Source organism: Oncorhynchus kisutch, linkage group LG9 (genome assembly GCF_002021735.2).
Source record: "Oncorhynchus kisutch isolate 150728-3 linkage group LG9, Okis_V2, whole genome shotgun sequence".
Classification (NCBI taxonomy): Eukaryota; Metazoa; Chordata; class Actinopteri; order Salmoniformes; family Salmonidae; genus Oncorhynchus; species Oncorhynchus kisutch.
In genome coordinates, this window is record NC_034182.2 from 32,502,435 (window position 1) to 32,520,565 (window position 18,131).

At 42.9% G+C, this 18,131-nt stretch overlaps 1 protein-coding gene across 2 annotated transcripts; it reads left to right on the plus strand.

Moving 5' to 3' along the window:
* The first annotated feature begins 859 nt into the window (after positions 1 to 859).
* Positions 860 to 17,233, plus strand: LOC109897064 (coronin-1B). Of its 2 annotated transcripts, none has more exons than XM_031832446.1 (11): positions 860 to 1,329; positions 2,711 to 2,916; positions 3,568 to 3,690; positions 4,029 to 4,158; positions 8,886 to 9,067; positions 11,492 to 11,611; positions 13,449 to 13,553; positions 13,674 to 13,819; positions 14,073 to 14,130; positions 14,324 to 14,662; positions 15,241 to 17,233. In XM_031832446.1, exons 2-11 carry the CDS (start codon positions 2,713 to 2,715, stop codon positions 15,361 to 15,363), a joined length of 1,530 nt encoding a protein of 509 aa, XP_031688306.1. In that variant the 5' UTR covers positions 860 to 1,329; positions 2,711 to 2,712; the 3' UTR covers positions 15,364 to 17,233. The 2 variants fall into 2 exon arrangements, with proteins under 2 accessions (XP_031688306.1, XP_031688307.1); XM_031832447.1 differs by having other exon boundaries at positions 912 to 1,688.
* Positions 17,234 to 18,131: the final 898 nt, after the last annotated feature.

Here is an 18,131-nt window from a genome sequence, read left to right on the forward strand (position 1 = left end):
ATGGGGCGTGCTCGGTGCTCCTTTTCCTGTAGTCCACAATCATCTCCTTAGTTTTGGTTACATACACTTAGGTTGGAATCATTAAAACTCGTTTTTCAACCACTCCACAAACTTCTTGTTAACAAACTTTCACTTATAATTCACAATTCCAGTGGGTCAGAAGTTTACATACACTAAATTGACTGTGCCTTTAAACAGCTTGTAAAATTCCAGAAAATGATGTCATAGCTTTAGAAGCTTCTGATAGGCTAATTGACACCATGTCAGTCAATTGGGGGTGTAGCTGTGGATGTATTTCAAGGCCAACCTTCAAACCCAGTGCCACTTTGCTTGACATGATAGGAATATCAAAAGAAGTCAGCCAAGACCTCAGAAAGAAAATGTAAACTTCTGAATTCAACTATACATTAATTATTAATTTCGGTTTGTTCTATAGAAAGTATTTGACTCTAGCCACAAAATTAAGGAAATTAGAAGGGCGGGATTTCGGCAAGGGCATGTCTTGCCTTCCCGAAATCCCCCCTTCTAAATAATTTTGTGGCTAGAGTCAAATACATTCTGTGGCACACATCAGAGTCAAATACTTTCTACAGAACAACCTTTAGGCAACCGAAATTAATAATTAATGTGCTTTATATTAAACATAGAGGAGGGAGTAAAATGTAGGCAAGCAATAAACACTTCAGAACAACTACTAAGTCGAATAAGACATGGGAGCGATGACGAATTTTGACAAAGATATTTATTTATTGAAACAAACAGCCAAACCGAAAACTGCAGACATTACTCGTGCCTCCCCCGCGGTAAATCCGACATAATTGTTTTATTTAAATTAAACGCAGCCTAACGTGATCAGTGACCCCAATTTGTATGGGAGTCGCAGCAATGAAGAGTTGAGTGCGTGCGCGTTCACGCGAAGGGGGGGACTCTGGCAGGGGGAGATTTTCGGCACAACACCTGTACCACATCTATATAGCCTCGTTATTGTTATTTCAGTCACATGAGTGCATGTATGGCCTGATATATGCTTCTGATATGGTTAAACAGCTTTTTTTTGCTGTCATCATGTAATGCCAATGTTGACAGAATACGTCACTTACACACATGCTAAACACTTGTTTAGCATATCAGGTAGTACAGTAGGCCTTTGTTTTTAGTGCAGCAAACCAATCCAATAGAATACTGCTGAGAAATGCGATGGATACAACAACGCCACATCCACTATATCCTGCCAGGGGCGGAAGTCTGGAAGTCTGTTCCAAACAGTAATCATTCCAACACGGAGTGTGAAGTGTCAGCATCTCTCCCGTCGCACGCCCATAATTCCTGGTAACCATTCCCTTGTTGTCTACATTTTAATTTACCAATATTTTGACGCGTTTTACATGTTTGTTCATTTTAAGTATTGCACCACAGATACGCATTTTTTAACCAACTAGGTGGAAAATCATTTTGCAACAGGATTGTGCGCCGCGCGTCTTTATTTTTTTTGAGCGCTAATCATCGCTTGTGTTTATCCATCTACAACAATTATTTCCTGCCGTCGTGGTAGGTCGGCTGTGTAGCCGTCTCTCAGACATAGCAAAGGATTAAGTTACTGCTGGTGGCGGATTATTCTATTGGCTTCCTCTTGTCACGTTCTAGTCTTCGGCCTTTATCTTTTCCAATTGAAGTTGCCTGAAATCGAGGTAGAGTAACTGAAAAAATGTCCGTTTTGTTTAACTAAAACTCCTTGCTGTTGTATTTACTTCGACTAATCTCCTCAAACCTCACATTGTCGAAATGCTTCTCCAAGTAGGGCAGGCTACTTTTAGGCTATTTGTTGATACATTCTCTTAGTTGTATTTTGTGTCCTTTTATTTTTATATTTTCCGACCCACCTTTTCCATTAATGTTGATGCTAGATGCGTTGTGCATCTACAGTATTTGCTAACTACACCTACCACTCCCAGTGACAGTCTTACATTCAAATGATCTGGATGCAAGCCAAGCCAACATTTCTCACTATCACGTTGTTATAGGCTACATTGTTACGTTAGATGTAACACATGTTAACACCCTTGTTTAGATGGATACTGGATCGTCAACTATAAAGCATTGAGTAGCACCCCCTCCCCTCTGTAGTCGTCTCTCTCTAACTGCCAACCCCCCCAATGTTCTTCTTTAGAACTGACTGACTCACATTATTGGAGAATTTGGCTGTTGCACATTGTTTACTTACGTTCTTATCCCCAGCCTCATTAAATGTTACTGATTAACTGAATATACATTTTTTTTTATTGGTTAGTGCCATATTGTGTACCCCAATCAGCTCCTATTGAGCTGATAAGGGTTTCACAGAGACAGGACGAGACAAGTTGTTTCATAGGCTTGACTCTTGACATTGTAGCCTCCTTGAGGATGTTCTTAAAAGAACATGGCTCAAAAAGTTTTGGAACTCATAGGCCTACCAGTTACCACGAGTCTATTAGTACTGACTTGCAAGAAGCAAAACTAGCGCCACCAGAATTCTAATCGCTACTTGCATGTGAGTGTCTCAATATGTATTTGATGTGGTAGATATATTGGAACCACGGTACATTTCTCACCTGGGGTGTGGCTGCATAGGCTAGCTACATCATTAAAAGTTGAGGATAAAAACCTCCACATCGATTTGTCATGTTGTTGCTTAGGGTGTATTTTTGTTAACAAGTAATATCTCCCTCTTCAGTCATGTCGTTCCGAAGAGGCGTGGTCAGACAGAGCAAGTTTAGGCACGTTTTCGCCCAGGCATGGAAGGCTGAGCACTGCATCGATGATGTCCGAGTGTCCCGTGTCACATGGGACGGACCCCTCTGCGCTGTGAACCCCAAATTCACCGCAGTCATCATTGAATCAGGTGGAGGAGGGGCCTTCCTCGTTCTGCCACTCAACAAGGTTTGTACTCGCCCACATAAACATCCAACTTCTCTCAGATTGAGGATAAGCATCGGATCAATACCCCAAAGGTGTTTATGGGCAATTCCATGGTAATGGTATTATGCTGAGACTCCGATTTTTCACTTTAAAATATATACCAAACAAAAACCATTGATTTCAAAATTTAACAAACCAAAGAACTCAGAACATTTGACAAAAACACATTCAGAGGAAGAACTGTGCACCTACAAAGTTTAGAATAAAACTGAGGGCGATTTTACCGTAATTCTGTTACCAAAATTGCATCTGCACAGTTTTTCCAGTAAATGTTTTTATTTATTTTTTATTGACCATGTAAATTGTTCAAAGTAGTCATTGTGCAAGGAGTTCTATGGTTTGTTCAACTTTGAAATCTTGGCTTTTGTTTGACATACATTTTAAAGTAAAGCATAATTCCGTTGCCATGGAATTTCTCTTACTGGGCTGACGTTACATGATGGGTTGTAGCAATATGTTAGCAACTCTGAGTCTTTCTGACCCACTGATTTTCATGTTAAACAGTGCTTTTCGGTTGGTGAGTAAGTAGTATTGAGATCGAACTTGGAGGTTGTGACTTATCTGATGATGAATTGTCACCTGGCCCACATGACACCTGCTTCTCTCCCACAGAGTGGCAGGATTGACCAGGCCACTCCCACGGTGTGTGGACACGCAGCCCCGGTGCTGGACGTCCAGTGGTGTCCTCATGACGACAACATCATCGCCAGTGCCTCGGAGGACTGCACCGTGAAGGTGAGTGATGGGAACGTAGCTGCCTTCTAAAAAAGCAGCGTAAGCAGTTCACAGTAGTCTGTGATGACACTTTCAACCCTTGTCTAGATCTTGGCTTAGATTTAGGTGGACTGCTGGATGATAGTTATGGGTTCATTGAGGGGACATAGCAGATGCACTATTATATGATGGCATTATGTTGGCCTTGTGATAGATGTTCTACTATCCAGAGGGAATATTTGTGTTGAGAATGTTGCAGATGCAGTCATTGGTTAGGCCTATAGAGTTGAAACAAAGGTTCAGTTGTATGCTCTACTCCTGTAACAAAGTGTTGTCATTGGTTGTATTGTCTATGACAGGTTTGGGAGGTCCCTGATGGAGGGCTGACAGGGCCAATGACAGAGCCCGTAGTGACACTGGAGGGCCACAGCAAACGAGTGGGGATCCTGGCCTGGCACCCGACAGCCTTCAACATCCTCCTAACTGCAGGTAACCTCACCTATCTGCACCTCATTGTCTCACGTCGGATACTGTGATCATAATGCCATGGCCGTCTGAGAGGACAATGCATGGCAGACTACTTGAGGTGCAGACATTGTCCCCTGTCCTTGGACTATCCAACTCACTAGCGATGCCTCTTGTATCAATGAATGCGATTGGTTAAAGGAAAGGTAGACATGGTAGGGGCACAATTGGATCCCCAGGTCCATGATAATGTGAGACCTCTTATGTTAGGACATTTCTGAGAAAGAAGAACTGAGTGTTTTAAGAGAGAAGTGTTGCATGTAGTCACGCTCACACCTGGAAATGTAGACATAATGATAGTGTTAGGACACAGTTTGGTCACGCGTCAGGGTAGCATGTAGCTAGCTAGTTAGCCACCCATGTGTCGAACGTTGGATCCTGTGTGATTGCCAGAGAAAGCTAACATGTAGCAGTCAATGTAAGTGGTGAGAGTCTAAGGACAGCTCTAAACGTACTGGAGAGGTGTTACATGAAAGACAGTTCATTTGAAAGACAGTTCCATTCCAAATGCATTATACAAGCTAGGAATTGAGTTTCCTTCCCTTGCAATTAACAGCATGTGATTATTATTTGACCCTGCTGGTCAACTATGAACATCTTGAAGAAGGATCTGGCCTTATTGGCCATGTACTCTTATAATCTCTACCCGGCACAGCCAAAAGAAGACTGGCCACCCCTCAGAGCCTGGTTCTTCTCTAGGTTTCTTCCAAGGTTCCTGCCTTTTTAGGGAGTTTTTCCTAGCCACCGTGCTTCTGCATAGCTTGCTGTTTGGGGTTTTCGGCAGAGTTTCTGTGTAAGCACTTTGTGACATCTGCTGATGTAAAAAGGGCTTTATAAATACATCTGATGTAGTTTGCAAGTTTTAAAGGAGACTGTGGTTAACATGAAACTAAAGAGGTTTCAAGAGGTCGTAGGAAGGTTTCAAATGTTAGAATAAAAAACATGAGCTGGTGCACACCCAGAGAATGATTTTATGTAGAGGTGCTGACTAATGGCGGATAAACTATAAGCTATAAAAATAATAGTCGCAGTCATATACAGTGAGTACCATAATTCATTGGACAGTGACCATTTTTTTTGTTCATTTGGTTCTGTACTCTAGCACTTTGAGTTTGAAAGGATACAATGACAATGAGGGTGAAGTGCAGTCTGTCAGTTTTAATTTGAGGGTATTTTCATACGTATCGGATTAACCGTTTAGAAATGACAGCACCTTTTGTACATGGTCCCCCCATTTTTAAGGTACAAGTGTTTGTTGTATTGGCTTCACAAATGTATGTCGTTAGGCAGGTGTATTCATTTGTGTCGTTGGTGAACGCAGGAGAGCTGTTGAGGAATAGAATTGATTCTAGACTTTTCTATTGCCTTTGGAGGTTGTTGTTGGGGTGTAACAACATGAGGAAGACAGCAGTGTTGATGCAAATGAAGCTGGCTGTCATAAGGCTCAGAAATGAAAATCAATCAATCGGAAACATTGCAAAAACCCTGGACATGTCCAAGTCAATATTTTGGTTCATCATTAACAAGGAAAAAAACAACCCGGTGAACTCAATTATGTTAAAAGACCCAGTAGACTGAGGAAGACCACTGTAGTGGATGACCGGAGAAAACCCCCCAGACAACAGGCCAACAGATCAAAAACACTCCTGAATGCAGGTGTAGATGTGTCAGTCTACCATACGTAGAAGACTACACCAGCAGGACTACAGAGGGTACACTACAAGATGCAAACCACTGATAAGCCTGAAGAACAGAAAGGCCAGATTACAGTTAGCTAAAAAGCACCTAAAAGAGCTCCAAGAGTTCTGGAAAAAAGCATTGTGGACAGATGAGACAAAGATTATAATGTACCAGAGTGATGGAAAGAGGAAAGTGTGGAGAAAAAAAAGACATGCCCATGATCCAAAGCATACTGCCTCTTCTGTGAAACATGGTGGAGGGGGTGTTATGGCTTGGGCCTGTATGGCTGCCAGTGGAACAGGCTCACTTGTCTTCATCAATGATGTGACTGCAGACAAGAAGAAGAACAATGAATTCTGAAGTCTACAGAAATATTTGTTCTGCTCAGATAAAACCAAATGCCTCCTAACTCATTGGACGGCACTTCATCATGCAACAAGACAATGACCCTGAACATACTGCTAGAGCAACAAAGGGTTTTTTTGATGGCCAAAAAGTGGAAAAACCTTGACTGGCCGAGTCAATCACCGGATCTGAATCCAATTGAACATGCATTTTACATGCTGAAGAGGAGACTGCATTACAGGCAGCCATTACAGAAGATACCCAGCGTCTGGTGATGTCGATGCATCGCAGACTTCAAGCAGTCATTGTATGCAAAGGATATGCGACCAAATTTTAACAATGATTACTTTATTCTACATTATGTTAAACTGTCCAATGTTTTTTGATGGCCAAAATGGGGGGGGGGACTATGTACAAAAGCTTCTATAATTTCCTAACGGTTCATCCGATATGTATGAAAATACCCTCAAATTAAAGCTGACAGTCTGCACTTCACCCTCATTGTCATTGTATCCTTTCAATCTCAGTGCTAGAGTACAGAACCGAAATAACAAACAAATGGTCACTGTCCAATTAATTATGGTGCTCAGTATGTGTGTGTGTGTATATACACTGCTCAAAAAAATTACGGGAACGCTAAAATGAAACATACTAGATCTGAATGAATGAAATATTCTTATTAAATCGTTTTTTACAGTTCTTTACATAGTTGAATGTGCTGACAACAAAATCACACAAATTATCAATGGAAATCAAATTTATCAACCCTTGGAGGTCTGGAGTTGGAGTCACACTCAAAATGAAAGTGCAAAACCACACTACAGACTGATCCAACTTTGATGTAATGTCCTTAAAACAAGTCAAACTGAGGCTCAGTAGTGTGTGTGGCCTCCACGTGCCTGTATGACCTCCCTACAATTCCTGGGCATGCTCCTGATGAGGTGGCGGATGGTCTCCTGAGGGATCCCCTTCCCAGACCTGGACTAAAGCATCCGACAACACATGGACAGTCTGTGGTGCAACGTGGCGTTGCTGGATGGAGCGAGACATGATGTCCCAGATGTGCTCAATTGGATTCAGGTCTGGGGAACGGGCGGGCCAGTCCTTAGCATCAATGCCTTCCTCTTGCAGGAACTGCTGACACACTCCAGCCACATGAGGTCTAGCATTGTCTTGCATTAGGAGGAACCCAGGGCCAACCGCACCAGCATATGGTCTCACAAGGGGTCTGAGGATCTCATCTCGGTACCTAATGGCAGTCAGGCTACCTCTGGCGAGCACATAAATGCCACCCCACACCATGACTGACCAACCGCCAAACCGGTCATGCTGGAGGATGTTGCAGGAAGCAGAACGTTCTCCGCGGCGTCTCCAGACTCTGTCACGTACTCAATGTGAACCTGCTTTCATCTGTGAAGAGCACAGGGCGCCAGCGGCGAATTTGCCAATCTTGGTGTTCTCTGGCAAATGCCAACCGTCCTGCACAGTGTTGGGCTGTAAGCACAACCCCCACCTGTGGATGTTGGGCCCTCATACCACCCTCATGTTTCTGACCGTTTGAGCAGACACATGCACATTTGTGGCCTGCTGGAGGTCATTTTGCAGGGCTTTGGCTGTGCTCCTCCTGCTCCTCCTTGCACAAAGGCGGAGGTAGCGGTCCTGCTGCTGGGTTGTTGCCCTCCTACGGCCTCCTCCACGTCTCCTGGGGTACTGGCCTGTCTCCTGGTAGCGCCTCCATGCTCTGGACACTATGCTAACAGACACAGCAAACCTTCTTGCCACAGCTCGCATTGATGTGCCATCCTGGATCAGCTCCACTACCTGGGCCACTTGTGTGGGTTGTAGACTCCGTCTCATGCTACCACTAGAGTGAAAGCACCGCCAGCATTCAAAAGTGACCAAAACATCAGCCAGGAAGCATAGGAACTGAGAAGTGGTCTGTGGTCACCACCTGCAGAACCACTCCTTTATTGGGGGTGTCTTGCTAATTGCCTATAATTTCCACCTGTTGTCTATTCCATTTGCACAACAGCATGTCAAATTAATTGTCAATCAGTGTTGCTTCCTAAGTGGACAGTTTGATTTCACAGAAGTGTGATTGACTTGGAGTTACATTGTGTTGTTTAAGTGTTCCCTTTATTTTTTTTAGCATTGTGTATGTGTATATCTCTCTCTGTCTCTCTCTGTCTGTGGACCCAATAAATTACTGGGTGTTTATATAGTGTGCGACTATTTAAAAAAAAATAGTTTTTATATATAGCTTAAGGTTTCAAATGTTGAAAGCAATTTGGTTTGTCTGCATTACTTGGAATGTTATGTCTGTATTATGACTATTTGCATGCTTTTCAAATACATTTGATTGTATCCATATGACATTTGCGTTTAGGTTTTAGTTGTCTACAACTACAGAACTCCTACACACTTCTGCACTTTTATTGTGGTTGACGTCTTGGTGAACTGAGATTGGTAGTGTGCTTGTTATAACCCTCTTCTGTGAACACTGTTTTGTCTGCTTTCCTAGATGCTGTGTAAACACCTGTTTTTGAATGTTGCATCTCTTCTCTCCTTTCTTGTCTGTGTCTTGCTGTGTCTCTCTTTCTCTGTATCGCTCTCTCTGTGTCTTTGTCTCTCTGTATGTGTGGCTCTCTCCTCTCTCTCTCTCTCAGGCTGTGATAACCTGGTGTGTGTGTGGGACGTGGGCACGGGGGAGCTGGTCTACCAGATAGCCGATGCCCACCCCGACCTGATCTACAGCGTGAGCTGGAACCGGGAGGGCAGTGCCATCTGCACCGTGTGCAAGGACAAGGCGTTGCGTGTCATCGACCCGCGACGGGGCACCGTCCTCAAGGTGAGTCATGTCTGTCCTATGTCGTATGACACACCCATGCAAATGAATGGAAAGAAGTCTTAAGAGATTTGGATATAATGACGAGAAACCTACAGTTGAAGTCGGAAGTTTACATACACCTTAGCCAAATACCTTTAAACTCAGTTTTTCACAATTCCTGACATTTAATCCTAGTAAAAATTCCCTGTCTTAGGTCCGTTAGGAACTCCACTTTATTTTAAGAATGTGGAATGTCAGAATAATAGTAGAGGGAATTATTTCAGCTTTTATTTATTTAATCACATTCCCAGTGGGTCAGATGTTTACATACACTCAATTAGTATTTGGTAGCATTGCCTTGAAATTGTTTAACTTGGGTCAAACATTTCAGGTAGACTTCCACAAGCTTCCCACAATAAGTTGAGTGAATTTTGGCCCATTCCTCCTGACAGAGCTGTTGTAACTGAGTCAGGTTTGTAGGCCTCCTTGCTCGCACACACTTTTTCAGTTCTGCACACAAATGTTCTATAGGGTTGAGGTCAGGTCTTTGTGATGGCCACTCCAATACCTTGACTTTGATGTCCTTAAGCCATTTTGCTACAACTTTGGAAGTATGCTTGGGGTTATTGGTTGGAAATGGGTCTTCCAAATGGACAATCTTTAACTTTAAAGATCTTTAACTGGTGTCTTGAGGTGTTGTTTCAATATATCCACATAATTTTCCATCCTCATGATGCCATCTATTTTGAAGTCCACCAGTCCCTCCTGCAGCAAAGCACCCCCACAACATAATGCTGCCTCTCCTGTGCTTCACGGTTGGGATGGTATTCTTCAGCTTGCAAGCCTCCCCCTTTTTCCTCCAAACATAATGATGGTCATTATGGCCAAACAGTTCTATTTTTGTTTCATCAGATCAGAGGACATTTCTCCACGAAGTACAATCTTTGTCCCCATGTGCAGTTGCAAACCGTAGTCTGGCTTTTTTTTTATGGCGGTTTTGGAGCAGTGGCTAATTCCTTGCTGAGCGGCCTTTCAAGTTTTGTCGATATAGGACTCGTTTTACTGTGGATATAGATACTGGAGGAAACGGGTACAAAAGTATTTTCACAAGGTCCTTTGCTGTTCTGGGATTGATTTGCACCAAAGTCTCCTTCCTGAGCAGTATGATGGCTGCGTGGTCCCATGGTGTTTATACTTGCGTACTATTGTTTGTACAGATGCACATAGTATCTTCAGGCGTTTGAAAATTGCTCCCAAGGCAACCAGACTTATGGAGTTCTACACTTTTATTTTTATTTTCTGAGGTTTTGACTGATTTTCTTTAGATTTTCCCATGATGTCAAGCAAAGAGGCACTGAGTTTGAAGGTAGGCCTTGAAATACATCCACAGGTACACCTCCAATTGACTCAAATGAGTTCAGAAGCTTCTAAAGCCATGACATCATTTTCTGGAATTTTCCAAGCTTTTAAAAGGCACAGTCAACTTAGTGTATGTAAACTTCTGACCCACTGGAATTGTGATACAGTGAATTATAAGTGAAATAATCTGTCTGTAAACAATTGTTGGAAAAATTAGTTGTGTCATGCACAAAGTAGATGTCCTAACTGACTTGCCAAAACTATAGTTTGTTAACAAGAAATTTGTGGAGTGGTTGAAAAACAAGTTTTAATGACTTCAACTTAAGTGTATGTAAACTTCCGACTGTACATCTCCATCTTAAAAACGGGATTTGTTGTCCACAGAGCAGAACGGTGGGCTGTCAAGCGCCTGCCTATTCCTCTCTTTGGATTGATGGCTGCATTTAGTTTATTTTAATACTTTTTTGAATATTAGAATTTGTGGCGTTTTAATGTCAACCGCCTGTATTCAATGGAGAGAGATGCATTGCTACTAGCCACATATCATGAATACGCATAGCCATCTAAAGACAATTCTGATATAAAAAATGTAATCTTAAAGTTGCCGGGGTGTCACGAGTCCTACTTATATCAGTATGCTCGTATCAACCTAAGTATTATGAAACTTCAATTAGATCAAATAAACCTCACGTAGCAAATAAGCCGTTAAATTTTTTGGTCGTTGACCAAATTTCAAACTCATTGACTTCCATACCAAAAGTCCTTGCTTGGTGAGTGAAATAAATTAAATAAATCTGTCTGGAGAAGACAGATTTTTCACCCAGCTGTCCCTCTCGCTTTGCCTTTTCCTATGGTCTTTAAGTACCAATAACAAGCAATACAACTTTATTATCCTTCAAGGTGAAAGTAACCAACACAAAGTGGACTGTAAACACACAAACTCTCCACTGCTTAAGAACATCTCCTTATCAAAGATAATTTTATTCAGCCAAATCCCCCAAGTACTGTATATTGTATGAACTCTACCTTCTGTACATGTGGCTTTTGACATTGTCTCTACCTACCACTTGTTGCTGTGTGCCTCAGGTGAAAGAGAAGGTCCACGACGGCACCAGGCCCATGAGGGCCGTGTTCCTCTCCGACGGGAAGATCCTGACCACGGGCTTCAGCCGCATGAGTGAAAGGCAGCTGGCCTTGTGGGATACGGTACGGCAGCTGGATGGACACATTTCATATACACTGAGTATAGCAAACATTAGGAACACTTTCCTAATATTGAGTTGTACCCCCCCCACCCCCCTTTGGTCTCAGAAGAGCCTAAATTGGAGCATGGACTTTACAAGGTGTCAGAAGCGTTCCACAGGGATGCTGGCCCATGTTGACTCCAATGCTTCCCACAGTTGTGTCAAGTTGGCTGGATGTCCTTTGGGTGGTGGACCGTTCTTGATACACACAGGAAACTGTTGAGTTTGAAAAACCCAGCAGTGTTGCAGCTCTTGACAAAAACCGGTTTACCTAGCACCTACTACCATACTCCATTCAAGGACACTTAAATATTTTGTCTTGCCCGTTCACCCTCTGAAGGACACACATACACAATCCATGTCTCAATTGTCTCAAGGCTTAGAAATCCTTCTTTAACCGGTCTCCTCCCCTTCTGCACTGATTTTGAAGAGACATCGATAGGGATCATAGCTTTCACCTGGTCAGTCTGTCATGGAAATGTGTTCAATGTTTTGTACACAGTGTACATGACCTTGAGTCGTATGGTAGAGGAGAGTGTTGTGCCATGACAGTACAGTTCAGGTCAGCCCTGTTTATTTTCCCTTGACGCAGCACCTAGGGGTTCACTACACACTGACCAAGTAGTGGGAGCTAAGTGAAAACTAAGTGTAAACAATGGAATCTTCATAGTGCCTTGGAAAGGTAGCTAGATCAACAGGTTCAGCTGCTACATGTTCAGCCAGGCACAGCAGTGACGTACATTATCAGCATGAGATTAAGTACATTCAAATCCAAGCTCATAGTTTCAAGTTTTATTAGTCGTAAGGGATACGTACAGATGGTATACACAGCCCAACAATGCAACAATAATAAATAAATATAAGAATACAAACAAAGTAAATGTCTCAGTAGAATAAAATAAACATTTTAGCATAAGTATAATACAGGAAGGAACAATTTACGTTCCAATATTTACACATGTATCAAGGAAGGGGCAGTGCAGGGGACATTTTTTACATTTAACAGTATTAGCAATAAGAGTCTGGTAGCAGTGTGAATGAGTAAGTGATTGCACTCAGACATCATGCTCCGGTACAGTTTGCTTGACTGTAAGGGAGTGAACAGCACATGGCTGGGGGGGTCCTTGATGAAGCAGGACTTCCTCAGGCACCGTTTCAAGTAGATGTCCTGAATGGGTGGGAACACGGCCCCAGTGATGTATTAGGTCCTCTTCACCACCCGTTGGAGGGCCTTGCGGTCGTGGACAGAGCAATTCCTGTATCAGGCCGTGATGCAACCGGTCAAGACGCTCTCGATGGTGCAGCGGTAGTATTTGGAGAGAGCCCGGGGTGGTGTTGGTCAATGTCAAATCATCGGTGATGTGTATGCCGAGGAACTAAAAATGCTGACTGTTTCTACTGCAGTCGCGTTGATGTTGGGGGCTTCCTGAAGTCAACAATCAACTTCTTTGTTTTGTTGACGTTGAGGGAGAGGTTAATGTCCTGGCACCACAATAATGCTAGTTAATTTACCTCCTGATAGGTTGACTCGTTGTTGGTATCAAGCCTACAACCGTGGTGTTGTCAGCAAACTTGATGATGGATGTTGGTGTCGTGCAAAGGCACACAGTCGTGGGTAAACAGCGAGTGAGGACACACCCCTGGGGGGCACCTGTGTTAACTCAGTGTGGAGGAGGTGTTGCCAATCCTCACAGCCTGTGTTCTTCCCGCCAGGGCTCTGAGTTTGGTGACGAGCTTGGAGGGAACAATAGGATTCAAATGCTGTAGTCAATGAACAGTATTTGGTATTTGTGTTGCAGAATGATATGTCTGAGCCAATGGCAGTGCAGGAGATGGACACCAGTAACGGTGTTCTCCTTCCCTACTACGACCCTGACACTAACATGGTCTACCTGTGTGGAAAGGTACAGTACACCCATTTCCTACAACACTTTCAACAAATTCTGCTGGTGGCATAGGATTAAATTAGAAGATCCCCCTCTGGATGTTTGGTTCAGTCCCTTTTGTCTGTTGATCTCTCTCAGGGGGACTGCACCATCCGGTACTTTGAGGTGACGGACGAGTCGCCTTACGTCCATTTTCTCAGCCTGTACAGCAGCAAAGAGCCCCAGCGAGGAGCAGGCTTTCTCAGCAAGAGGGGCGTGGACGTCAACAAGTGTGAGATCGCCAGGTGAACAGGTTTTTCAGCATGACTTCATGGTTGTTAGTTGAATTCTTCCTCTGTGTATTTGCTTCCTTTGTTTTCTCTTTCACCACTCCTCTCTCCCTCCTACATTCCCCCTTTCATGCCTTCTCACTAATTCATTTCTATCTAGTCTTTCTTTCATTCATTCACGCTTTCATTGTCTCATTCATTCACTCTTTCATTCACTCTCTCGCTTTCTTTCATTTAATCTCGGTCTCCTCTCTTTCTCATATTGCAGGTTCTACAAATTGCATGAGAGGAAAGTAGAGCCCATTTCTATGACGGTACCACGGAAGGTAAGCCATGCAGTTCGAAACAAAGCCATTTGAATTCACACATTTTTGGACTAAGACCATATTCCAATAGCCATACTAGCGTCCCACTTAGAATCCATGCCCAAAACATAAGATTCTACTAAGTGGCATGTTAATGTGGATATTGGAACAGAGAGTTTTCCTCAAACCTCCCTCTCCTCTCTTGCCGCCTCAGTCAGACCTGTTCCAGGGGGACCTGTACCCGGACACTGCCGGTGTGGAGCCCTCTCTCCTGGCCGAGGATTGGATCGCTGGGCAGGACGCGGCACCCCTGCTAGTCTCTCTGAGCGGGGGCTATGCTGGCACCCCCTCCAAGCACAGAGACAAGCTCAGGAACAAACCCAAGCTGCTGTCGCAGGGCTCCGGGACGGATTCTTCCCCAGTCCCCCGGCAGGCCTCCTCTCCCACGGCAACCACCACCGCCAAGGAAATGGAGAGCGAGGGGGTGGGGGTGGTGCAGCAGAGGGTCACTCGAGCAGAAGGAGAAGGAGCATCCGATAGGGCGAGAAGAGAGGTGAGAATGGAGTTTGGTTATACGTGGGTATGGCAGTAAGCATAGCAGGGGTGTATTTACCAGGACACACTGTAGCCACTTTAATAAACGGATCACTTGTCACTTTAATAATGCCACTTTAATAATATTTATATATCTTGCATTACTCATCCCATATGTATATACTGTATTTTATTGCATCTTGCCTATGTCGCTCTGTCATTGCTCATCCGTATATTTATATGTACATATTCTTATTCCATTCCTTTACTTAGATTTTTGTGTATTAGGTAGTTGTTGTGGAATTGTTAGATATTGCTGCACTGTCGGAATTAGAGGCACACGCATTTCGCTACACTCGCAACATCTGCTAACCATGTGTATGTGACCAATTGATTTGGCATTTAGCAAAACGTTTTGTAACGAGAGATTCTTATTGCTCAAGTTTAGGGTGTCTCCCTTAGAGAAGTAAGTATGAGTATGGAGGTAGAAGTACCAGAAAAGTGACAATTTAGGATATCATCATGTATGTGACTGCATTCCCCCTCTCCACCTCCCTCTCGTCACATCTATCCCCCCATCCCTCTCCCCCGCTCCAGGAGGAGGTGCTGAGTGAGGTGCTAGCAGAGGTGAAGGCCCTTCGTTCGGTGGTCTTGGCCCAGGGCCAGAGGATTGAGCTGTTGGAGAGGCAGCTGGTCCGCATCGAGGACGGGGATGTCTGATTGGCCGATGGGGCATCACCACTACACCCAAAGGGCATTCTTACTAAAACTCCATAGACCATAGCCTTACTAGAATCAACAGCAGTACCTTAAGCTGAGTGGGAGGATGTAGTGAAGTGTAGCTCCGTGACTAACTGTGTATATCACAGAGGGGCCGAGAATAAGGTGAACTGTTATAGTGAAGGTGTTTTGTGGGTGAATCTAAATTGTTTCCTTGTTCCCTCGCATCCTCTCCCCTCGCCTTCTCAAAACGCATTGGAGGACAAGATCAGAGGTTCCTCCCCTCAAGACTTCTCTTCCAATGAGTTTTGAGAAGGAAGAGGGAACAAGGAAACACAATTGAGATTCACCCTACATCTCTTTAGATGCTGCTTCAGTTAGATGGCAGGTGATATAGGATGAATGGAGATCATCTGTATAAAACATCCATACTGCAGTAAGACATGTCACCAGATTTTTTGAAGGAGCATCGATGGTGACAGTATTTGAAGGTGTATAACTACACAACCTAAGACATGCGGAATCAATCATAGCCTACTCACGAATCCTTATGACATCTGGCACAAAGGTCTATGTTAATTTGGTACATTTTGCAAAATGGCACATCAGTATACATTGTATGTGTGTACACCCTCAATAAATGTTACCAAGTAGATTGCCAGATCATTTACAGTTGCTGTGTTCATTGAAGCACTCGCATTGTGAATCCATTAGGGATTGTTTCATCAGGTAGTTACAGCTGCTAATCATGTCATATCAAATGTGATACTTCATTATTAATACTTATACATTTGTACATGTATGGCTTTATACGTTGGCTTTATACATTACCATCATAGGAAGCTATTACTCTAAAATCAGACCATTGGTATTATAAATATAATTGTATATGCTAATAGCGTTATGCTGTTTACAAAACTGCACTGGTTCATTGCGATTGGATTAGTTGTATTGAATTGTGCTGTACAGCGCATATATTGACATTTAAAGAAAAACAGATCGGTCAATTTCCAAATAATGTTTATTTTGATATGAAGCTCTTTTTCTTACAAATGATGTGAAGGACGTGAGTTGGAGGTAGCTTAAAAACATTCCTATCATGTATGTTGTCTCTCTTTTTGGATGATTTTTGTAATGATTTTTTTCAACCTTAGAAGGTAATACTTAATTTGTGCTCTCCAACTAAGTTGTCTTAGGTGAATGAAGCAACATGCAGTATCATTTGTCACAAAGGGTTATAAATTCCAATGACGGCTTATAACAGAGTTCAAGTTAAGTGTTACCTCAGAGAATGTGTTCCAAGCAGAACTAACGTAATATACCATGAAAACCATAGCAGTTGTATGAGTGTCACGAGGCACAGAACTTTAAAACGTTACAATGAAATTAGATTGAACTTTATTTTTTTTACTGTGAATGATGTAATCCAAGCCAGTAGAACCTACTAGACTAATGTAGCAGCAGCCGCTGTGTTTCTATTTGAAGATGGGAAAGAAAGGGCATACGATGCTCGACTGTTGGACGGAACTGAAAAATAATAGTTCACTGTTACATTTAGATTTATTTGCATTTATCCGCAGTTTATACCTCACCCCTTTTGCAGCCTTGGGTACTGTTCACATATAGCCTGGTCCCAGATCTGTTTAAGGCTGTATTGTCTACAATGACTACAGGAGTTGGCGAGACAGCACAAACAGTCCTGGGACCAGGTTAGTTCACATCGGGCTCATGTGTTTGTTTTATTTACTTGATTAATATTTCTGTATGCTCTGTCATAATACACATTTTATGTGTGTGGTTGTGAACAAATAGAGGATGAAAATAACACTCCACTGTGCAAATCTTCCAATAAACACTCCTTTCTCTTTTGCATTGTGCAACAGGCACTTAATTACCCTCACTGGTCATGTGTCAGGAAGTCATAGCTGTCATTAAAATGTATTAGTAAGCCAGTGTACTGACATACACACAAAAAATAGGAAAGTAAACAAACGGGGAATATGTTCTACCAGTAGTACAATTATTTAGTTTCATAGCAAACGTTTATCCTAGTGATTATCATCTTGTGTTATCAAATCAAATGTTAGTCACATGCACTGAATACAACAGGTGTAGTAGACCTTACAGTGAAATTCTTACTTACAAGCCCCCAAACAACAACGCAGTTTCAAAAAATACGGACAAGAATAAGAGATAAAAGTAACAAGTCATTAAAGAGCAGCAGTAAAACCACAATAGCGAGACTATATACATGGGGATACCGGTACAAAGTCTATGTGCGGGTGCACCAGTTAGTTGTAGTATGTACATGTGGGTAGAGTTATTTAAGTCACCATGCATAGATGACGACAACCGAGAGTAGCAGCGGTGTAAAGGGGGGGGAGGGGGGTAATGAAAATAGTCTGGGTAGCCATTTGAGTAGATGTTCAGGAGTCTTGTGGCTTGGGGGTAGAAGCTGTTTAGAAGCCTCTTGGACCTAGACTTGGCGCTCCGGTACCCTCTGTAATCAATGCACTTATTGATGAAGCCGATGACTGATGTGGTGTACTCCCGGAACATATTCCAGTCTGTGCTAGCAAAACAGTCCTTTAGCTTAGCATCTGCTTCATTATTGATCTCTTCAGGAATCAAAGAGGATATAACTATGTTCAGATTTGCCAAATGGAGGGCGAGTGAGAGTTTTGTATGCGTCTCTGTGTGGAGTATAGGTGTTCCAGAGATTTTTTCCCTCTGGTTGCACGTTTAACATGCTGATAAAAATTTGGTAA

Bases quoted from the DNA above. Each gene is read 5' to 3' on its own strand.
- LOC109897064 (XM_031832446.1), top strand. From the start codon at position 2,713: ATGTCGTTCCGAAGAGGCGTGGTCAGACAGAGCAAGTTTAGGCACGTT. The intron at 3,691-4,028 runs GTGAGTGATGGG...TGTCTATGACAG, and splicing joins CGGAGGACTGCACCGTGAAG to GTTTGGGAGGTCCCTGATGG. The intron at 4,159-8,885 runs GTAACCTCACCT...TCTCTCTCTCAG, and splicing joins CAACATCCTCCTAACTGCAG to GCTGTGATAACCTGGTGTGT.